At 62.0% G+C, this 22686-nt stretch overlaps 3 protein-coding genes across 4 annotated transcripts; 2 read left to right on the top strand and 1 right to left on the bottom strand.

The window, feature by feature from the left end:
• The first annotated feature begins 188 nt into the window (after positions 1-188).
• LOC129198383 (zinc finger protein 345-like) lies at positions 189-4421 on the top strand. Its single transcript, XM_054807656.1, has 2 exons — positions 189-1185; positions 3074-4421. The coding sequence occupies exons 1-2, from the start codon at positions 302-304 to the stop codon at positions 3984-3986; spliced, it is 1797 nt and encodes a 598-aa protein (XP_054663631.1). The 5' UTR covers positions 189-301; the 3' UTR covers positions 3987-4421.
• A 1207-nt stretch (positions 4422-5628) lies between these two features.
• On the bottom strand, positions 5629-15427 carry LOC129198233 (zinc finger protein 665-like). The gene is made up of 9 exons (XM_054807388.1): positions 15136-15427; positions 14943-15014; positions 14739-14869; positions 13418-13526; positions 13154-13300; positions 12499-12580; positions 11524-12386; positions 8100-8832; positions 5629-6744 (listed from the first exon to the last, which is right to left on the bottom strand). The coding sequence occupies exons 6-9, from the start codon at positions 12554-12556 to the stop codon at positions 5684-5686; spliced, it is 2715 nt and encodes a 904-aa protein (XP_054663363.1). The 5' UTR covers positions 12557-12580; positions 13154-13300; positions 13418-13526; positions 14739-14869; positions 14943-15014; positions 15136-15427; the 3' UTR covers positions 5629-5683.
• A 1191-nt stretch (positions 15428-16618) lies between these two features.
• Positions 16619-22686, top strand: LOC129198321 (butyrophilin subfamily 1 member A1-like). Of its 2 annotated transcripts, XM_054807520.1 has the most exons (13): positions 16619-16964; positions 17270-17336; positions 17799-18146; positions 18713-18997; positions 19295-19399; positions 19617-19637; positions 19931-19954; positions 20053-20073; positions 20451-20471; positions 20850-20870; positions 21249-21272; positions 21514-21546; positions 22035-22686. In XM_054807520.1, the coding sequence occupies exons 2-13, from the start codon at positions 17282-17284 to the stop codon at positions 22565-22567; spliced, it is 1491 nt and encodes a 496-aa protein (XP_054663495.1). In that variant the 5' UTR covers positions 16619-16964; positions 17270-17281; the 3' UTR covers positions 22568-22686. The 2 variants fall into 2 exon arrangements, with proteins under 2 accessions (XP_054663495.1, XP_054663496.1); XM_054807521.1 differs by lacking the exon at positions 19295-19399 and having other exon boundaries at positions 16635-17336.

The raw sequence follows: 22686 nt of genomic DNA, 5'->3' as shown, positions 1-22686 counted from the left end.
ATCCCCACCCCCCCTTGCAGGAACGGGGGGGGGGCTCAGCGAAACCCCCCCCCCCCCCCCCCCCGGATTGGGGGTCCCCACCTTGGTGCTGCCGGGAACAGGGGGGGGTCCCTCACTCACCCCCACCCCCCCCCCTTTTGCTGCCGGTACCGGGGGGGTCTCTCACCGCCCCCCCCCCCAACACAGGAACCGGTGCGGGGGGGTCTCACCCTTCCCTGGCAGCGGCGGGGTGGGGGTGGGGGGCTCAGCAGGATGCGTCCCCAGGGGTGACACCCCCCCACCCCCCCCCCCAGCCCCGGCCATGTCCCCCCGTAAAGCCAAACGAGTCGAAGCCGCCGCGATTCCGCCGCCGGTGACCCCCCCTCAACCCCCCCCCGGCGTTTCCCCGGGTATCCGGAAACGCAAAGATTTCGTGGCGCAACCGGGGACGCGTTCGGAAGAAAACCCCAACATCTGCGTGGAGTGCGGGCAAAGTTTCGCCCAGAGCTCCGGCCTCGCCAGCCATCGCCGCAGCCACGCGGCCGCCCGACCCCACCGCTGCCCCGACTGCGGCAAAAGCTTCGGCGTCAGCTCCAGCCTCAGCCGCCATCGTCGCATCCACACCGGCGAGAAACCTTTCGCCTGCTCCGATTGCGGCAAAAGCTTCAGCGACAAATCCAACCTCACCCAGCACCGGCGCGTCCACACCGGCGAGAAACCGTACCGTTGCGGCGACTGCGGCAAGAGCTTCAGTCGGAGCTCGCACCGTAAGAAACATCTCCGGCACCTCCCGGCAAACAAACGACCGTCGCGGTGCGGTTCCCAACCTCGGGACGGAATCGTCGGCGCCGGTCCGGCTAAGACGAGACGTAAAACGCCGACGCTCAACACTTGCGGCGAGTGTTGGCAAAGTTTCGGTCAGAACGCCGATTTGGTGAAACACATGCGTATCCACACCGGCGAGAAACCGTTCCAGTGCGGTCACTGCGGCAAACGCTTCAGCGTCAGCTCCAACCTCTTCCGCCATCGCCGCATCCACACCGGCGAGAAACCGTACGCCTGCGCCGACTGCGGCAAGAGCTTCACCGACAAATCCACCCTCACCCAGCACCGGCGTACCCACACCGGCGAGAAACCGTACGTCTGCGGCGTCTGCGGCAAGGGCTTCAGCCACAGCTCGCATCACAAGCGCCACGAGAAGATTCACCGCGGCGACGGGCCCCTCCTGGCGTTCGCCCCCCGGCCCTTCTGAGGACGCCGGTGATGTTGGCGCTGCCGGTGATGTCGGCACCACCCTGGTGATGTCGGCGCCACCCGTGATGTTGGCGTCACCGTTGACGTCGGCGCCGGCTGTGATGTCGGCGCCACCCTGGTGATGTCGGCGCCACCCTGGTGATGTTGGCGCCACCCCGGTGATGTCAGCGCCGCCTGTGATGTCAGCACCACCCTGGTGACGTCAGCACCGCCGGTGATGTCGGCGCCACCCGTGACGTCGGCGCCACCCCGGTGACATCAGTGCTGCCAGTCATGTCAGCGCCGCCCGTGACGTCAGTGCCGCCGGTGATGTCAGCGTCGCCTGTGACGTCGGTGCCACCCCGGTGATGTCGGCGCCACCCGTGACATCGGCGCCACCCCGGTGACGTCAGTGCTGCCAGTCATGTCAGCGCAGCCCGTGATGTCGGCGCCACCATTGACGTCAGTGCCGCCGGTGATGTCAGCGCCGCCCATGATGTCAGCGCCGCCCACGATGTCGGCGCCACCGTTGACGTCAGCGCCACCTGTGACATCGGCGCCGCCCGTGATGTCGGTGCCACCCCGGTGATGTCAGCGCCGCCCCGGTGATGCCGATGCCGCCCCGGTGACGGCCCTTGGGACGCTGCGCCCAGGGGACCCTCTCTTGCCTCGTTAGGAAGCTCTTAATTAGCGTTTTCAACCTTCCTTCGTCCCTGGGGGGGGGGGTTCTCCCCTGGATTTTTTTTTTGGGGGGGGTGTCTTCACCCCCGGCCGTGGCGCCACTCGAGCTGGGGGGGGTCCTGGCCCCCCCCCCCCCCAATCCCGGCCCTCCCGGTGGGTTTGGCGGCGCCGTGGGAACAAATCTGGATGGAACCCCCCCTCCCCCCCCCCCCGGCTCGTCGTTTCGGGGGGAAATTCCCCTCAATGAGGAATTTTTTTTGGGGGGGGTGGGGGGTGTCAGAGAGCAGCGTGCACCCCCAGGGTCCTCCTGCCCCCCCCCCCCGAGTGGGGGCTGAGCCCCACGTTTGTAGATTGGGGGGGGGCCACCGACCCCACGCGGGATTTGGGGTGGGATGAAGGCGGGGGGGGGGGACCCCCCCATGTTCCACCCCCCTCCCGCTCCGGGGGTGCGCCCTGCCCTTGGGGGGGGGTGGGGGACCCCGAAAGCGGCTGCCCACGGGTGGGGGTGGGGGGGGGTATGGGGGGGGGGGGGGTGTCGCGTTCAGGGGCGGCTGTCGGGGGGGGCTGTCGGCTGTCGCGGGGGGGGGGGGGGAGGATGTCGGGGTTTGAGCTTCCTGGGTCAGGCACCGCCGCCTCCATTGTCGGCCGGAGCCGGGCGGAGCCGCGCGGGCAGCGACCCCCCCCTCCCCCCCCACTGCCCGACCCCCCCCTCCCCCCTCCACTGCCGACCCCCCCCCCCCCCGCCGCTGCCCCCTCCGGGATCGCGGAGTGGGGCAGCCCCGACCCCCCCCCCCCCCGGTGCTGCGTGGGGCTGGGACCCCCCCCCCACTGCCCCCCCCCGATCCTGTGGGGTGCCCCCCCCCCCATCCATCTCACCGGCGAGGCTCCATCCCCCCCAACCCCCCCCCCCCCAATCCAGCCAACCGCTCGCAGCTGATTCCCCCCTCCCCCAACCCCCCAAACACACCCCCCCCTCCATTTTTGGGGTGACCCCCGTCATGTCCCCCCGAAAACCCCGGGGTGCTGTGGGCAAGAGCCCGGAGAGGAAGAAGAAGCCCCCCAAGAAGAACAAGCGCAAGGCGGAGAAGCCGAAGCGCGGCCCCCCCGAGCACGAAGAGGAAGAGGAAGGGGAAGAGGAAGAGGAAGCGGCGGCGGCGGCGACTCGTTTCCTTCCCCCGGCCAAGGGCGATCGCCCGAATTTATGTTCGGAGTGCGGGAAGAGTTTCCTCCACGGCTCGGACCTGGTGAACCACCAACGCATCCACACCGGCGCCAAACCCTTCGTCTGCGGCGATTGCGGCAAAAGCTTCCGGCAGAGCTCGACGCTCATCACCCACCGGCGCATCCACACCGGCGAAGCGCCTTACGCCTGCGGTTACTGCGGCAAGAGTTTCCGCGTCAGCTCCAACTTCGTCCGCCATCGACGAATCCACACCGGCGAGAAACCGTACCGTTGCCCGGCGTGCGGCAAAAGCTTCGCCGACAAATCCACCCTCACCCAGCACCAACGCGTCCACACCGGCGAGAAACCGTACCGTTGCGCCGACTGCGGCAAGAGCTTCAGCCGCAGCTCCCACCGCAAACGGCATCTCCGTAACCCCCCCGCCAAAGGCCGCGGGCGATGCGACCGTCGCGGCGGCGCCGAGCCGTCGCCGCCGTTGTCGCCGGCCAAACCCAAGGATGCCAAAACTGGGAAGAAACCGTCAACCATCGAGGTGCCCAACACTTGCGCTGAGTGTTGGCAAAGCTTCGGCCAGAGCTCGGATTTGGTGAAACACATGCGCGTCCACACCGGCGAGAAACCGTACGCCTGCCCGCACTGCGGCAAACGCTTCAGCGTCAGCTCCAACCTCACCCGCCATCGCCGCATCCACACCGGCGAGAAACCGTACGCCTGCTCCGACTGCGGCAAGAGCTTCACCGACAAATCCACCCTCACCCAGCACCGGCGCGTCCACACCGGCGAGAAACCGTACGTCTGCGCCTACTGCGGCAAGAGCTTCAGCCGTAGCTCGCATCACAAGCGCCACGAGCGGACCCACGCTGACGACCCCCCCCTGCCCCTCTGGACCTGCCCGCCCCACGGTTTCTAACCGGCACCGGCGGCGTTTTTTTCCAACCACCCCCCCCCACCACCAACCTCGACGTTTCGATTGGGTCGTACGGACGTAACCGGGACGGCAAATTTACCGGCGCCGCGGGGTCGGAGCTGCCGTGTGCGGTGGGGCAAATATCCAACCCCCGCCCCGTGTTTGTGGGGTGCAACGTGCTCGGACGGGGGGGGGGGGAAACGACCCCAGGAGCCCTTTCCAGCAGATTTAATCAAAATCCTTTCTTTTCTCCTCAATTTTCTTCGGGGGCGCTGAGCTTCGACTGGATTCAGGCTGGGTTTGGGTTTTGGTTTTGTTTTTTTTTTAAAATTTTGGGTTTTCGCCGTCGCTTTGGGTTTCCCCAGGGGTTTTTTTAAAAAAAAAAAAAAAAAAGCATTTCCCAAGTATTAAAAAAAACCCAAAACACCCTAAACCAACCCAAGCTGACCCAAAGTTAATAAAATAAATAAAATATTGTCTTTTTTTTTTTTTTTTTGAAGTTTGAGCTTTTTTGGAGTGTTTTCGGAGCAGAGGGAGGTGCGACGACGCCGGATGCCGACGGTGGCGGGGGCAGGACGGAGCTGACGGGAGGCTGGGGGGGGGGGTGTCGGGGGGGGTTTGGGGCACTAAGGGTGGGGAACAGCCCCCGGACCCCCCCCCCTCCCCCAGGGTCTATTTTTAGCCCCGTTCTGGGGATTTTGGCATTTGTTTTTTTTTACGGCACCGGTGCAGCGGAGCATCCCCGGTCCTGTGTCTGGGGGGGGGGGGGTGGGGGGGGTGGGGTGTGGGGGGGGGCCCTGCCCTCCCCCCCAGTGCCGCTCCCGGCTCAGCCGCGTCTCTCCCGGTGGGTGAAGCGCTGTGAAGGGGACGTCGCAGCCGAGGGGGTCGTCACCCGCAAAAAAAACCCAAAAGGACCCGAAAAAAGGGAGCGGGGCGGGGTGCACGGCCCCCCCCACCCTATAGGAACCGCACCATATATATACACACTAAAAAAACCCCACAAAACCCAAAACCCCTGGATTTTGGGGCCCTGAGCATTTTGCAGCACTGGGGGGGGGGGGTTTGCAGCAGGACCCCCCCCCCCCCCAAATTTCACCATCCTGGTGCTGAAGGTGCAGAAAAGGGATTTCACCCTTTTTTTGTTTTTTGGTTTTTTTTTTACGTATGGATGTACGAGCGCGGGCAGGATCCAGCTGTGGCGGGGGGGGATGACACACACCCAGATGTTTCGGTGCCAGACAACACCCCCTTATTCCAAGAGTGCCCCCCCCCCCGGAATAACACCGAGCCGCGATCGCTTTGCTTTTTCCTCGAACGACGGCGAAAGCGGGACGGAGTAATAACGACGACAGCAACGAAGGCGAAGTAATTATTATTCAAATTTTTGGGGTGGTTTTTTTGGGTTTTTTTGATTTTTTTTTTTTTTGTTACTCTGTTCTACAGTCGCTACCGACCCATCCTACCTACCCAACCCCTACGCCCCCCCCCCCCCCAACCACCCCCCTGCCCTCCGCACAATCCCCCCCCCCCCCAGCCTTACGGCTCATCCCGCTACTCCTCGTCCCAACGGCCCCTCCGGCGCGCGCCGCACCGTACTCCGGCGCCGTCGGCCGCGCCGAAACCTCCCCCCCCACCCCATCCCCGTCCCCGTGTCGCACGCGTGTGTGTGTGTGTGTGTGGTGTGTCCCCCCCCCCACCCCCTAGCAGGGCTGGCTGGGGTACGGCCAGAGGGGCAGGAGGGAGACGGGATTTTGCCCGGCGTGGGTTCGCTGATGTCGCTTATGATGCGAGCTACGGCTGAAGCTCTTGCCGCAGTAGGCGCAGACGTACGGTTTCTCGCCGGTGTGGATACGCCGGTGCTGGGTGAGGGTGGATTTGTCGGTGAAGCTCTTGCCGCAGTCGGAGCAGGCGTACGGTTTCTCGCCGGTGTGGATGCGTTGGTGGCGGATGAGGTTGGAGCTGACGTTGAAGCGTTTGCCGCAGTGCGGGCAGGCGTACGGTTTCTCGCCGGTGTGGATGCGCATGTGTTTCACCAAATCCGAATTCTGGCTGAAGCTTTGCCAACATTCGGCGCAAGTGTTGGGGATGGCCACGGTCGGCGGCTTTTCACCGCCGGCACCATCCCGGCGACGCCGTTTCGCCGGGGAGTTGCCGGGGGGCTGCTTGGGGCGGCCGAAGCTTTTCCCGCAGTCGACGCACTTGTACGGTTTCTGGCCGGCGGAACGCGGTGCTGATCCGGCGACGACGGTACCGGACCCCACCTCCTTCCCGCAGTCCCGGCAGCTCCGCGGGTTGCCGCCAGCGTGGGTTCGCCGATGCCGGAGGAGGTTGGCTCCCAGACCGAAACTTTTGCCGCAGTCGAGGCAGGCGAAGGGTTTCTCCCCGCCGTGGCTACGCCGGTGCGACGCCAACGCCGCGCTCTGCGCGAAGCTCTTGCCGCACTCCACGCAGATGTTGGGGTGCTCCCCGCCGGCCGCGCGTTGACGGACCACCGTCTCCTTACGTTTTCGCCCGCCGCGGCCGCGGGACGCGGTTTCGGCCTCGGCGGCGGCGGCGACCTTGCCGTGGTCAGCTTGGGGGGCTGCGGACCCTCTGCAGCGCTTCGGTGACATGGTGCTGGGGTATGTGTGGGGGGGTGTGTGTGAGGGGGGGTCGGTGGCACTTTTTTTTTGGGGGGGGGGGGGGTCCCCGCTACCTGCAGCGACAAGGGGAGAAGCCGGCGCTGAGCGCGTCGCTCCCACCAGAACCGGCACCCCCCCGGCTCAGACTTGGGGGGGGGGGGGGCGATGCCCAAATACCCTCCCCCACCCCCCTCCCTGGTTCGGCTGCCCCAACCCCCCCCCCCCCCTCCGACCCCCCCCCCCCCCCCCCCTTTGCCCGCGGTGTCCCGGTACCCGCTGCGGTTCCCGCCCCGGTCCCGGTTCCCCCCCCCCCCCCCCAAACCCTTCCCCCCCCCCCCTTTTATCCTCTCCCCCCCCCCCCCTCCCTCCCCCCCTCCCCCCAAACCCCCCGTTCGCCCCGTCCGGGCGCTGCCGGGGCCTCGCCGGTGCCGGGCGGACAATGGAGGCGGCGGCGGCAGCGCTGACCCAGGAAGTTCAACCCCCGGGGGCTGCTCCGAGGAAGGCGGCGAGGGGGAGACCCCGGCCCCCCCCTAATCCCCATCCCCCCCCCATCCCCATCCCCCCCCCAATCCCCATTCCCCCCCCCATCGCCCCCCCCCCAGACCCCCACCCTGTGTTCCCCCCCCCCGCCCCCCCCAGCATCAGCCCCCTCCTCATCCGCATTCGCATGGGGAAGCTCATGGAGGGGGGGGGCGGACACCACACACACACACGATGGCGAGGGGGTCCCCACGGATTTCGGCACACACCCCCCCCCCCCCCCCAGAACACAGAGGCGTGCGGAGCCCGCGGCCGGCGAACAACGATTCTTTACTAGGGCAGCGGGGAATGAAACGGGGGGGGGAACACACACACACAATCCCCCCCACCACCACCCCGGGGGGGGGGGTCCCGCTCCAAGCGTCGCGGCGTCGGCTGCTCCGACAGCCCCGTTGCAGACGGCCGTCGCCGAATCGAGGAGTTATGGGACCCTTCGTGCTCATGCAGGGAGGAGAAAGCCGCGGCGTGAGGCTCCGCTTTGGGGTGTCCCCCCCCTCCCCTTTCCACCCCCTCCCCTTTATTCCCACCCCCCCCCACACACACACACAGACAGGTAAAAGGCTCGGCCCCATCTACACGACGGCCACGGCGTGACGGAAAGGCGGCTCGAAGCGTCGCGAGCCATCGGCCACCCACCCGGCACGGGCTTCCCACCGCCGCGGCCAGGGAATCGCCACGGGCAGCCGGTGCCGGTGCCGCATCCCCGTTGTCGCGCGTGGGAGAAGCGAAACATCCCCTCGAGTCCGTCCCCACCGCGGCTCCGCTCCCTCGGGCTCAGGACTGGGCGGGGGTCTCGGTTGCCGGCGCAGCTCGGCACATCTCCCGCTCCCCCCCACCCCACCGGCGCGGCCGGAAGCCCCCGGTTTTCCTTAGAGCCGCATCCAGCCCCATCCATCTCAGCCCTCACCCCACCCCCCCCACCCAACACACCCCAAAAAACCAGCGTCGGGTGCCTATCCCAGATGAACCCGTTGGTGCCTGATGAGCGCCGAGCTGACGATGAAGCTCTTGCCGCAATCGCCGCACTGGTAGGGCTTCTCGCCGGTGTGGGTACGCAGGTGGGTGATGAGCGCCGAGCTCTGCTTGAAGCTCTTCCCGCAGTGCGGGCATTGGTAGGGGGTCTCGCCGGTGTGGATACGTTGGTGACGGATGAGCGCCGAGCTTTCGAAGAAGCTCTTGCCGCAACCGGTGCACTGGTAAGGTTTCTCGCCGGTGTGGGTACGTTGGTGCTTGAGGAACGCCGAGCTGTAGCTGAAGCTCTTGCCGCAGTCGGCGCATTTGTAGGGCCGTTCGCCCAGGTGGGTCCTCTGGTGCGTGTTGAGGTTGGAGCTACGGTTGAAGCTCTTCCCGCACTGGGGGCACTTGTAGGGTCGTTCGCCGGTATGGATGCGTTGGTGGACGACGAGATCGGAGCTCCAGCTGAAGCTTTTCCCGCATTTGGCGCAGGCGTAGGGACGTTCGCCGGCGTGCAGCCGCTGGTGCTTCGCCAGGTCCGAGCTCTGGCCGAAGCTTTTCCCGCAGTCGGGGCACTTGTAGGGTCTGTCCCCGCTGTGGATGCGTTGGTGGGCGTTGCGGTTCGAACTGCGGGTGAAGCTCTTCCCGCAGTCCAGGCACTTGTAGGGTTTTTCCCCCGTGTGCAACCGTTGGTGGATCAGCAGCTCCGACCGCCGGGAAAAGGTCTTCTCGCACTGCCGGCAGGTTTTCGGGGCGTCTCCCCTTCGCGCCCGTCGACCCCCTCGACCGCCGGTCACCGCACCGCCGCGGGGAGGACGCGTCAGATGTTCCTCGGGGGGATCCCGGGGGTCCCAGGGTGGGTCGCGGCGGCTTTGGCAGGCGTCCCCGAGCACGGGGGACTGGGGGACGCCCTCCTCTGCCCCCCGCGACAGGATGACGTCCAGCTCCGCCATCTCGGGACCGTCCGGTTCGGGACCCTCCTCCTCCTCGTTCTCACTCCCCATCCCGTCATCTGCAGAGAGAGACGACGCGGTGATTTTCTGGGGGGAGGGAGCCCAAAAAATCCCAGGGGACACCGCGGACGACACCCCCAAACCTGCGTCCCGTCCGTCCTCACCTGCGGGGGCCACCCTGAGGATTTCCCATTCCTTGGAATCGTTCGGATCCGGCACCCCCAGCTCTTCCTCCAGCTCCAGCCGGGAGATGACGTTGGGTTTGGGAATTGGGAAGTCTGCTCCGGAAAAATGGGGAGGGGGGGAAAAGATATTGGGTTTGTTACGGGTCCGTTACATGGGGGTTATTAAATGCTATGCATATATATATATATATATAAAAAAGATATATAGAGATAAAAATTTTATATATATATATATGTACTTTCTAAAGGAAACACGGCATTTTGGGTTGAGGCGAGCAGCTAGGAGAGAAAGGCGATAACGGGCTTTATTTTTTTTTTTTTTATTTTTTTTTTTTGGCGGCGAAGCACCGGCGCGTGGCGGGGCAGGTGTCGACACGCTGGCGCGAGCGTGCGACGCCGCCGGCCTTACCCAGCAGGATCAGGGACTCGTAGCTGTCCTGCATGATGCCGATGCCGCCCGCCGCTTCGAAACCCGGCAGCACCTGCAAGAGAGGGAAAGGGGGTTCAGGGGTACCCCCCCCCCACATGCACACCCCCCCCGATGTGGGGAACGGAGCTTGTCGCGGTCCCCGTTAACCGGGCGGATGCTTCGGTGGGTATGGGGGGGGGGGGGGGGGTCGTTAGCCGGACCACCCGCGCTGCGCTCGGATGGGGATGCGGGGTCCGAGCATCTCCCCTCGGAGCGCAGGGGGACCCCCGGTACCTGCGGGGTGGGGTGGGGGGGAGCGGAACCGGGGGAGGTGGGTGCAGGGTGGGGGGGTGTGTGTGTGTGATGCTCGGGGTGATGCTCCGGGGGTCCCGTGTCCGGTGTCCCCATCCCCGTGTTCCCCCCCCCCCCCCCCCCCAACCTCGGGCTGCCGCGGTCCCGGCTGCTCGGGGAAGAGCCGCCGGCCGCCTTCGGGCTGCTCCGCCCCGGCTCCCGGATGGAGGAGCCGCCGGTGACCCAGGAAGTTCAGCCTCCGCCGCCGTCACCGGGGAGGTGCGGAGGGAAGCGGGGGCGAGGAGCGGCGGAGAGGAGCGGCGGAGCTTCACCCCCCCCGCCCCCCAATCCTCCATCCTCCATCCCTGCCGGCGGGGGCGGGGGGAGACGGCGGGGGGGGGGGCGGGCTGCTTCTGCCCTCCTCATCCCCATCCTCATCCTCATCTCCATCCTCATCCTCATCCCTCCTCCCACCTGTGTGCCCATCCACACCCCTGTCCTCATCCTCATCCCCATCCTCATCCTCATTCCCGTTGCCATCCCTGTCCTCATCTTCATCCCCATCCTCATCCTCATCCTCGTTGCCATCCCTGTCCTCCTCCTCCTCTTCCCCGTCCCTGTCTTCATCCCTGTCCTCATCCTCATCCCTCCTCCCACCTGCATGCCCATCCTCATCCTCATCCCTGCCCTCATCCTTGTCCCCATCCCCATCCTCATCCTCACCCCCGTCCCTCCTCCCACCCGTATCCCCATCCCTGTCCCCCTCCCCGTTCCCACCTCCCCCCCCCCCATTGTCCCCCGTCCCGGTGCACCCCGCAGGGTGACAGCAAGGGACAGGCAAAGGTGACCAGACCCCCCCCCACCCCCCCCAGCTGCCCTCAGGGGTCCTCCCGCTCCAGAGGGGACGCGGGGAGGTGGGTGCCCAACCCACCCCCCCACCGGCAGAGATCCAGCCTGGCCAGCTCGGCTTCCCGGGGGGGATTTATCCTGCCGGGTCTGGACCAGCCTTGGCCGCTTCACCCCCCCCCCCCGCCATCGTCTGCCGTCCTGGGAGAGCTGCGGCTGGGGGGGGGGACGCCGGGGATCCCCCCATCTCTGAGCCGCCCCTGCGTCAGCCTCAAAAAGAGACGGCGGGAACCGCGGGGCCAGAAGGCGCCTCCAACACCCAAAACTCAGAGACCCGCCTTGCACCCCAACCTCCGCATCCCTTTTCGGGTGAAAACCACCAAATTCCTTCGCTTTCCCCCACCCGTGAAATAACGGCAGCCGGCCGCCGTTCGGCGGGGAGGGCTCAGGAGTTTTGGCAAGATCCCCAGCGCCGGACGGCGCGTCTCGACGATGCTTCACCCCAGATCCGCTGCCCGCCACCCCGACCCAGCCGCGCGCCGGTGGCCGCCGCTGAGGGATGGCAGATTTTATTACCGAACGCCACACAGAGAAAAAAAAAAAAACCAAAACAACAAAAACCTCGGGGAGGGGACGCCGGGGCGGCACGGGGAACGGTCAGAGGGATTTTCCGTGCCGCAGGCGCCAGTGGGTGATGACGTTGGAGCTCTGGGTGAAGCTCTTGCCGCAGTCGGGGCAGACGTAGGGTCGCTCGCCGGTGTGGACGCGCTTGTGTTTGGTGAGCGCGGAGCTGGTGGTGAAGCTCTTGCGGCAGTCGGGGCAGACGTAAGGCCGCTCGCCGGTGTGGACGCGTTGGTGGGTGGTGAGGTGGGCGAACTGGCTGTAGCCGCGGCCGCACTCCCCGCAGCGGTACGGCTTCTCGGGCAGGTGGGTTCGGCGGTGCCGCAGCAGGTAGGAGCTGGTGGAGAAGCTTTTGCCGCAGTCGGGGCAGGCGAAGGATTTCTCGGCGCGGTGAGTGCGTTGGTGCTTGGCCAGCAGCGAGCTGTCGGTGAAAGCTTTGCCGCACGCCGGGCAGGGGTAGGGCCGCTCGCCGGTGTGGGCGCGTCGGTGGATGGTGAGCGACGGGCAGTCCCGAAAACTCTCGCCGCAGTCGGGGCAGCGGTAGGGTCGTTCGCCCGTGTGAAGCCGTTGGTGCCGGGTGAGGTTGGAGCTGCTGCCGAAACGCCGCCCGCACTCGGGGCAGGGGTAGGGCCGTTCGCCCGTGTGCGTCCGCCGGTGCTTCACCAGGTCCGAGTTAACGTTGAAGCTTCGGCCGCAGTCGCGGCAACGGTAGGGCCGTTCGCCGGTGTGAAGCCGTTGGTGTGTGAGGAGGTGGGAGCTCTGCCCGAAGCAGCGCCCGCACTCCGGACAGGCGTAGGGCCGTTCGCCCAGGTGGCTGCGGCGGTGGGTCAGCAGGTTGGAACGCAGGCTGAAGCTCTTCCCGCACGCCTCGCACGTGTTGGGGCGCGACCGCGACGTCCCGCTACTTCCGTCGCGTTCCTGCTCCGTCTCCTGCCCGGGGGACGTGCCCCCCGTCTCCGTGAGCTCCTCCTGCGCGTCACCTGCTGGGGAAGATGACGGGCGATGGGGCGACGGCGCCCGGGAGGGGAGGGACGGGACGGGGAGGGGGTGCCAATGCAGCTGAGCCCGACGCCGAGCCCAGCACCATCCCGGTACCTGCTCCGGCGTCTCCCCGGTTCGCTCCTGCCTTGGGGCCGTGGGCACCTGGGTCCATGCGGGGCTGGGAGCGCTGTGTCCCCTGGGGAGAGGAGAAGAGGAATCGGGGAGGGGGGGTGGGCTTGCCTGAGACAAGTGGTTTCAGGGCTGGGCCCCCCCCTTCCAACACCCCGGCATCAGCAGCACGGGGGCTGCCGGCACCCCGGGAGCGGCCGGGGCTCTCTGAAGGGCAGGCGCGCTCCCCCAGGCCCCCCCCAGGCCCCTTTTTGGCTCAGCAGCCCACTTCGGACCCTCAACACCCCCTCCAGAGTCCCTCCTGGGGCCTTGCTGACCCTGGAGCACCCGCTCGCTGCTGCCAGGCAGGATCCCCAGAGGACCGCCGCACTCTGCTCCGAGCCCCCCTGGCCCCTCAACACCCCTCCCGAGGCGTTTTTCTGTCCTTCACTGCTGTTCCAGCCGCAGCGCTCAGCACTTTCTGATTTTTCTCTTTTTTTCTGTTGTTTGTTTCAGCCCTACTCTCGCGTTTTTTGTCTTTTGGGACCCCGTTACGGGAGTCGGCTGGAGAAACCTCGGGAGTCTGGGCGAATGGGAGCCGCCGTTGGTGATTTATGGCGAATAATTCGCTCTGCAGCCGGGGATATTTCAGAGAACGAACCTTACGCGATGGAATTCTGCTCTGGCAGCCTGTCCTGTCCGAAGGCAGCGCCGGTGCCAGCCTGGCAGCGCGCGCAGTCTCGGCGGACGCAAACGCCAACAACGCCGTCTTTTCTTTTCCAGACAGAAAAACTCAAGCGCGTCGTTCCTGTGGGTACGTTTAATGAACTACTTTCCCATGTCGCTTTGTATAATCTCAGCTTATTTATATCTACGTAAAGAAAAGTTTGCGTTCCACCCACTACAATTAAGTTTAATTACCGACCTGACCAGGTTGTGGGCGCGACGTACGATGCCACAGCGAGGGAGCGGGTGGCGGTGTCTCCGGCAGCGGGGACGTTTTCGTTATTCCGGTTTTTACTGCCTATTATTTACTTTAAAACATTTAGAATAAAAACTTAAGCACCAATAGCTAGAACAGTCTTTACGAGTAAATAACGCCTAGACTCCAGCTAACGCGCAAAACTTTACAGACTGTGATTACTCCTAAATTATATTATAAAATTACGAGCAGCAAAATAAAAGTTAGAGAGCACTAACTGGGATTAATGTCTGTAGAGAAACAACTCTAGTTAGTATTAAAAAATAAATCTATTTATTTTTAGTATAATAAGCTAGTTAATCCCGCTTAGAAGTAAAGCGACGATTGAAACGTTACAGTGCAAATAAAATATATGTTGTTTAGGGATGAGTCATGACCTAATTTAACCCAGCTATCCCTTAATGAACCAGGCGGTAATTATTCCTAATCTGTACCTTAATTAAAAAAAGTAAAAAGCAATCCTTTTTTAAGCAATAAAGGCAGAAATTACGTAGCTAACTTTAAATATAGCCATTATTAAATAAAATTGCAGGCGTTAATGACTCCCAATCAGAAGCAAAAATAAGAGTTTTAGAATTTAAAATGGAAACAGAAGGGGAAAGCTAATAAGGGGTGTTGAATACATAAATTATAACACAGCTGTAAATAAGTTCGTAGGCAATAATGGCTCTGGCTTAAACCGAAATAGTAATCGAAGCTTTATAATTTTAAATAAAGAGAAATAAACACAAGTCATTAAATACTGGCTGTGTTTAAAGTTAAGTATTAAGAAAATTCACAGGCGGTAACGATTCTCAACCAAAGCTAGCAGCGTTCAAAAACTGAGATTTTAAAGTAGAATTAGAAAATTAAAAGAGAGTCACGACTGCCCAAATTTAAACATTTTTAGGGACACCCCCCCCCCCCCAAAGCACAGGTATGAATTACTTCCAAGAGGAGCTACAATAAAAGTAAACCCAGCGCAAATTAAATTTGAGTAGTACGCAATTAAACTGAATTTTAAAAACATTTAGAACAGCAGTTGGGCATCACTAACGCCTCTCACTTATTTAATAACGCCAATATTGACGCATTAACGATGCCCGAGCAATACCATCGCAAGAAAAATTTCCAGATACTACGCAGAGATAGAACACTAATGGGGAGCAGCTTCCTATACTACCACCTTATCGCAGTTACGGTGATTGCATCACTAATTAATTCAGTTTCTAATTCACAATACGCAATCAGGATTTGGAATAATTAACCCTTCCCTCCGCCTCACTTTTCACCGCTTCATCTCCTCTTCCCCGCAGCCGCAGATAACCGGAATCCTCCCCGGGCGCTAACCGCTCACTCGTGACGTTCGATGACAGCGTGTTATTTAACCGGGCTGTTCAAATGATGCAATATTACCTAAAAAAACAACTTGATGAGGCTCCCCGAGGGAACCAGCCCCCCATTACCCCCCCCCCAGCTGCTGCCCTACCTTCCCCAGCGCCAGCTCCTCCGGCCGGAGCCGCCACAGCCCGGGACAGGCATCAGCAGGGGCTCTCTGCACCTGTAATAACCGTTATTACGTCAACAGGCAAGGAATTGCGTCACGCAAACCGGAGCCTTCGCCCCGCCTCGTCATGAAAAGACCCTCCCAAGCTCCCGGGCCCGCAGGGAAACGAACGAACCGGCACCGCCCGGGACCGAGAGCGGCCATCAGCGCTGCGGTACGGCCCTTACCGCGCTCCAGGATGCCGGAAGCGACCGTCGGACCGCCGGAAGTCGCGCTCTATCGGCCGGAAGTGATCCAACTCACCGGAAGCGCCAGGGAGTGCGCCGGAAGTCGCGCTCTATGGACCGGAAGTAATGAATCTCACCGGAAGTGCTAGACAGGCCACCGGAAGTCGCACTCTAGCAGCCGGAAGTAACCCACTCCACCGGAAGTGACACTTAGTCCGCCGGAACTTGCGTTCTATGGGTATGCAGGCCTCCAGATCACCGGAAGTGCTTGTCAGTCCTCCGAAAGTCGCGCTCTATGGGCCGGAAGTCCTCCACACAACCGGAAATGCCCGTCAGTCCGCCGGAAATTGCACCCCATGGGTTGAAAGTCCTCCAGTTCAACGGAAGTCCACGTCAGTCCTCCAGAAAGTGCACTCTATGGCCGGAAGTACTCCACCCAACCGGAAGCGCCTGTCAGTCCTCCGGGAATCGCGCTCTATGGGCCGGAAGTCCTCCAGATGACCGGAAGTGCCCCTCAGTGCTCGGGGAGTCATACTCTATGGACCGGAAGTCCTCCAGATCACAGGAAGTGCGGGTGACCATGGAGTGTGGCCGTGCTGGTTCCTGGGGGCTTTTGGTCCTGATTCCTGCCTGCCCGCGAAGGGCATTTGCAGCCAGCGCAGTTGGAGCAGTGGTTGGAGCAGGAGCCTGGGGGCAGCTCCCTGCAGGATGAGCACGGGGAGTGGGGGGCGGAGGCGGGGGGCACTCACAACTCAGGCACCCCCTTCTCTTCCTTCTGGGCACCCCCAAACTTTGCCAGCACCCCCTGTCCCCAGGATGCCCCTGCTCTCTCAGCATCCTTCTACACCACACAGTCCTGTTGGGACCAAGACTGATTGGTCTTTCCCTAATCCCCTTCCTCGCTGGGCACTCGGGACAGGCGGCTGCGGCTCGTTGCTGCTTTTTGGGATGGGGCTGAGTGTGGGAAAGCATCTTGGTAACCGAGTGGCTTTAGGTGCAGCAGCAGAGGAACCTTCTGAATGGAGAAAAAATTTCTCCACTCCGGGCACAGCTGCCATGTCCCAACACTTTAAGCCCCCCCACCCTCCCCCCCATCTTGTCCCCTTCTCCCTCACTCCCCACGAGCTCCCAGCTCTTATCGGGCTGCAGGGACACTGCTGGGCTCCTCCTGGACGGCCCAACATCACAATGAAGCTCCAAGTTTTGCACCATCACCCACAACAAACAGCCTTCTTTTGCCTTTCTTTTTCTCCTTTTTCCTTTCTGAGGACTGAGGGGCTCCTGCCTTTCACTCCAGAACACACCAATGTCCTGAAACACCAAAGAACCCCAAGAGATGGACCCAGTGCAACTGGCTCGGGTGGACAATTCCCCGGGGTCTGGTTGGGGGTTTGCTCCTTGCTTCAGTGACAGTGGTCATGCACAAGACAATCAGCCCTTTTTGGGAAAGGGAACAGTTATTTCTGGGTGCCAAACCTGTCCTGGTGCTGTTCCCCAGCACAGGCTGCCGGGAGAGGTGCAGCTCTGGGAAAAGCCACCTTCAGCAGCTCCCATCCAGGCAGGAATGGGGGGGGGGATGTTGGTTTCCTTTTCTATTTTACGCTTGGACGTTTATTTTATGACTCTGGACGTTGGTACGTGGTTGTGAAACCTCAGCTCATGGTGTGGGGGATGGAGCCTGAAGTCACTCCCACAGGCAGGAAGTCTGCACCTGATACTGGGCAAAGGTTTGGATTTATTGGGCAGCCTGGTGCCTCCCACAGATCGTGCCCGTCCGGTGAGCGACTTTTCTTTCCGCAGGGGATTTAGAATATTTCCTTTTCTTTTGAGTCTTGTCAGGGATTTGGAATAAACGCTGGTGAGGGGGAGTGGGGCAGAGCAGGGGGCTGCACCGGGGAGCTGTGTGCAGTCCCGCCCTTGAGCAACGGTTTGTTCAGCCGTTGGGGTGCTGGTGCAGGTGGTTTGGTGGGATTTCTGGAGCCTCTCTGGGGGCAAGTGCAGCCCTTCTTCCCCATCCCCTCTCCACCAGCTGTAACCCCCCATCGCCCTCCCTCTGCCTCCCTTCCCCTCCCTCTTCTCCAGCTCCAGACGCAGATGTGGCTACTCCTGAGTTATTTGGTGACTCTGCTCATCCTGCGGCTGGGATCAGGTAGGGATCCTGCAGGGCTGGCGGGGGGGTTTCTCCCTCTCCAGGTTGCAGCTGTGGGGCAGGGGAGCTGCCGTGGGGTGGGGGGAGCCCAGCACAGAGCTGGGCCCTGCATGGGTTTGGCTTTCCCTTGGGCTCTTTCTGCAATACGTCCCTTGCCCTGGGGGCACCTTCGGTCCCGTCCTGCAGCGCTCCCCTCAAACGTTTCTGGCTTGCAGCAGGGCTGGCTGGGGTGGAGGTTGTTTTCTGGAGCACGTTCCCGCTCCCAGGAAACCTCCTTCTCCTTCCAGTCCTCCCACTCCCTCACCACTTTCTCCAGTGTCTTTGGACCATGGGGAGGGCAAAGTAACGCGCGTGGGATGGAGCGTGCACCAAGGTCACGCCAAGCTCACCCCTTGCCATGCAATGCCCCTAAATTAACATAGGCGCAATCTCCGTGTCTCTGTGTCCTTCTCCATCACCAAGCTGACTTCAGAGTGGTGGGACCAGACCACCCTCTCCATGTCACCGTGGGTCAGGACATCGTGCTGCCATGTCACTTGTCCCCCAGCATGGATGCTCGGAGCTTGGACATCAGGTGGATCCGGCCCCAGGTCTCTGAAACAGTGCACCACTACCGAAACGGAGAGAACCTGTATGGGGAGCAGCTGAGGGAATATTTTAGAAGGACAGAGTTGATCAGAGATGGTCTCTCCCGTGGAAGCCTGGACTTGCGAATCTCTGGGTTGAGACCCTCTGACGATGGTCAGTACGTCTGCACGGTGACAGATGGTGCCTCTTATGGAGAAGCTACGGTGGATCTGGAGGTGTCAGGTTTGTGGTGGGTGCGGTGTTTGCAGGGGCTGGTGCGGGTGTCCCTGGGTTTGTGTGTCCCTCCCAGAGCTCTGTCCCATCCTCAGGTGTGTGGATGAGGTGCCGAAGGACAGGAGCCGTTGAAAGAGGTGGGGTGCGAGGGGGCTGTTGTCTGCAGTGCCTGCCCAGGAGGGAGCACGCAGGTGGTGCTGGAGGTGTTTTTGGGGCAGAGCCGCATGGCTGCGGTGGCTTTGCTGGGTGTGCGTGGTGTCTGCGAAGGGTGTCCTGGTGATGTTGTGAAGGCCGTGGGGACAAGGTGCTGAGCAGCTCCTTGGGCTGAGAGCTGGGGCTGCCAGCCAAGCCAAGGCTGGGACCTGACGCTGTTGGTCTTGCTGTGCCGGGCTGTTTTGTGGGAGATCTGGGGTTGTTTGGCATCAATGCTCTGCAGTTCCTGCACAAGTTGGGGTGGTTTTGGTGGTCGGTCCTGCAGCCCTGGTGGGACCTGTGATGTGTCTGGTATTGGATTTGGTCATCACCTTTGAGCTGAGTCCATCCCACACTGACCCCAACCACGGGCTCTTCCCCAGCCACAGGCTCTGTCTCTCAACTCTCCCTGGAGGGTTACGAGGACGGGGGCATCCGGGTGGTGTGTCAATCGGCCGGCTGGTATCCACAACCAGAGGTGCTATGGAAAGATCCCAACGGGCGGCGTCTCCCCTCGGTCTCCCAGAGACGTTCCTCGGATGAGAGGGGCCTCTTTGACATCGAAGATGTCATCGTTGTGACCGATGGGAACAGAGATGGGAACTGGTCCTGCGTGGTCAGGAACAGCCGCCTCAACCAGGAGCAGGAGACGTCCCTGCACATCTCAGGTGCGTTGAGCTGCTTTGATCTGGGGTTCGCGGTGCAAGGTGTGGGGTGTGGGGGCACGGGAGGGGTGTGCACCTTCACAGCAGTTTTAGCGCACAAGAGAACCGGAGCCTCGTGCACTTCAGGTGAGCATTGGTATGTGCAGGGGAGAGAGAGGACTATGTCCCCTTGAGGCCAGGGCTCCCAGGACAAGGGGCTTGTGAGCTGGAGCTTTGGGGCGTTTGTCTTTTTGTTCTTCTGCTGCTCAAACACGGGACTGTAAAACCATCCCTTTTCCTGCTGATGTTTTTGTTTCTCAGCTCCCTTTTTCCACAATGCCCGTCCCTGGATGGTTGGTGTGGGGGTGCTCCTCGTGCTTTCAGTGGTGTTCCTTGGCCTTGGTGTTTATTTCTTGAGAAGGAAAGGTAAGTGGTGTCAGAAGAATGTTTTGCCTTCACCAAAAAGCTCTTTGGGCAAAGGAAGAAAGGGCACAAGGACCCATGGTGGGGTGTGGGCGGGAAGACAGGGAGCATGGCCAGAGGGTCTGTCTGGTGGGAAGGTGCAAGAGACCCTCTTGAGATGTTCCCAGGGATGAAGCCAGCTGCTGTCCTGACCCCCTCTTCCTCTGCCTTTGCTTTTCAGTGCTGCAGTCCCGAGAGCTGGGTGAGTCCTTGTGGCCCCTTCCCCCAGCAAAACCTCCTGTCAAAGGAGCCCCCCTGGGAGGGATTTGGGTTTGGATGGCTCCTGAAGTTACGGCTGAACTCCAGAGTGCCTGGGTGGGCTGACGGGGGGATAGGCTGGCAGGGAGCCATTCCCAGAAGCAAGGTGGTCTTTTGTCACTCCACACAAAGAAGAAGTTGGGGGTCTGCCCGAATTCTGTCTGCTTTTGTGGGATCAGCCATGGGATGAGAATCTCTCCCCTCGGATCACTTAGTAGTTTTATTTTTGCTTTCCAGAGAAACAAAATACAGCACTGAATGGTGAGTCCTTGTGAGCTTTGGGGGTCTTTTCCCACTCCTCTGAAAGACGAGCTGGTGGTATCCCTCAGCACTGATCACTTATTGCTTTTTTTTTCCAGGGGAACTGGTTGAACTTACGGGTGAGTCTCTGTGAGTTCCGGCACAGCGTGGGGTCCTGTCCCGGGCGCTCTCTGCCTGGCCCTTTCCCTCCTTTCCCGTCCTCTCCATCCCTGCATCCCCTGGCTCTGGGAAAGCCCAAGGCGATGTGCCTGGCAGGGTGGGCAGCTTGGGGACACCAGCCCAGGGCTGGACCCTCTCCCCTGCCCAGAGCCCCAGGCAGCAGCCATGGGATGTGACCAGGGTGGCAGGGAGCCACTCCTGGGGTTCGAGGGGCTTTTTGCACTTCACACACAAGTGGCTTGGGGTCTGCCTGAGCTCTGCCTGCTCCAGCATGAGCGCTTATGGGATGAGAACCTTTTCTCTCTGATGAAATACTGCTTTTGCTTTTGCTTTCCAGAGGAAAGAGATGCAGCTCTGGGTAAGTCCCTGTGATTTCCAGTACAGCGTGGGGTTTTGTGGTGGGCGCTATGTACTCGGCCCTTTCCCTCCTTGCCCGTCCTCTCCATCCCTGCATCCCCTGGCTCTGGGAAAGCCCAAGGCGATGTGCCTGGCAGGGTGGGCAGCCTGGGGAGACCAGCCCGGGGTTGGTCCCAGCTCCCCTGCCCAGAGCCCTGGGCACCAGCCATGGGACGTGACCAGGCTGGCAGTGAGCCAGTCCCGGGTTTAAGGTTTTTTTAGAACTCCTCACAAAGAAGGAGCTGGGGTCTCCTCGAGCTCTGCCTGGTCCTACAGGAGCAGCCTTGGGATGAGCAGCTGTTCCCTGTGATCAAATATTGCTTTTGTTTTTGCTTTCCAGAGAAACGAGATGCAGCACTGGGTGAGTCTCCATGAGCTCTGGCACAGCGTGGTGTCCTGTCCCGGGTGCTCTGTGCTGGATCCTTTATGTCCTTGCCCGTCCTCTCCATCCCTGCATCCCCTGGCTCTGGGAAAGCCCAAGGCGATGTGCCTGGGACGGTGGGCAGCTGGGGGACACCAGCCCACGCCTGGACCCTCTCCTCTGCCCAGAGCCCTGGGCACCAGCCATGGGACGTTGCCAGGCTGGCAGGGAGCCATTCCAAGGGTTTGGGGGGCTTTTTACACTCCCAAAAATGAAGCAGTTGTGCATTTGCTCGAGCTCTGCCTGCTCCTTCATGAGCACTTATGAGATGAGAAGCTGTCCCCTCTGATGACAAATTGCTTTGTTTTTGCTTTCCAGAGGAACAAGATGCAGCACTGAAATGTGAGTCTCTGTGAGCTGCGGCACGGTGTGGCGTCCTGTCCTGTCCACTCTGTGCTCGACCCTTTCCCTTCTTCACCCGTCCTCTCCATCTGTGCATCCCCTGGCTCTGGGAAAGCCCAAGGCGATGTGCCTGGCAGGGTGGGCAGCTCGGGGACACCAGCCCACGCCTGGACCCTCGCCCCTGCCCAGAGGTGCTGGGGACCGGCTGGGGGATGTGACCAGCTCTTGTCTCTCCTTCTAGCCTGGAGAAAGTTTCTGCTTCCCCACAATCCAGGTAATCCCGTATTTTAGTGCCATTCTGGGTGGGTCTCCTCCCTGTGCTTGTGTGCAAGGGGCATCTGGGCTGGGCAGTGCCCGGGACTGGCCGTGCCTGGGTGTGTTTGGTGCCTCAGACACCCCCGAGCAGGGCACTAGCCTGTTCTCCAGCGCGTTTTCTTGCCTTTCCAAGGCATTGTGAGTGGCATCACTGGGGCCAAGAGGAGCCCTCTGCCACCCCCCTGAGAGCCCGTGCACTGCCCAGACCCAGCCACTGCCTCCCCAGGCTGCTCCTCCCTGCTGGGGCTGCAGCCCCACCGTTGCCTGTTCCCAGGGGACCCAGCTGGGCCGTGGCCGTGCTGGGGCCGGCCCCGTCATGGGCATCTCTAGGAGGAAGGAGATGCCCCGTGTGCTGCCCCGCGGGGCAGAGCCTGGCCCCAGGGTGCTCAAACCCTGCCCACGACGCAGCTCTGCCCCTGATGCTCTGGCTCCTCCTGTCCCCTGCAGACGTGGTGACCCTGGATCCAAAGTCGGCTCATCCTGAACTTGTCCTGTCAGCGGATGGGAGAAGTGTGAGAAGGGGAAGAGCACGGCAGGACCTGCCCAACACCCCTGAGAGATTTGACACTCGGTGCTGTGTGCTGGGCCGGAAGGGGTTCAGGGAGGGGAGGCACTGCTGGGAGGTGGAGGTGAAGGGGGAGGTGGGAGGTGATTCCTGGTGGGCTGTGGGGGTGGCCAGGGACTCTGTGAACAGGAAGGGGGATATGAACCTGAGCCCTGAAGGGGGGATCTGGGGAGTGGAGGACTTGAATGGGCAGTTTGAGTCTCTCACCTCTTCTCCCACCTCCCTGGGCCGGGCCCCCAGGAGACTCTGGGTCTGTCTGGACTGCACGCAGGGGCTGGTGACTTTCATCGATGCCAAGAGTGGGGTCGAGATCTTCACTTTCCCACCAGCCTCGTTCAATGGAGAGATCATCCGACCCTGGTTTTTGGTGGATACACAGGAAACCCAGCTGTGCCTGAGGGGCAGAACCTCCTAGACCCTCTGCCCCCCTTCCATCCCCACCTCAGCCCCGGACAGCCCCTGCCCTGCTGCAGACACTGCCCGCTCTCCTCTCCTCCATCCCGCAGCAGCACATGTCCCTCTCTGCCCTGCCCA

This window comes from Grus americana, chromosome 32 (assembly GCF_028858705.1).
Source record: "Grus americana isolate bGruAme1 chromosome 32, bGruAme1.mat, whole genome shotgun sequence".
NCBI classification, from domain to species: Eukaryota; Metazoa; Chordata; class Aves; order Gruiformes; family Gruidae; genus Grus; species Grus americana.
The sequence above is the reverse complement of the archived record's forward strand: the minus strand, read 5'-3'. Positions and strand labels throughout refer to the sequence as shown.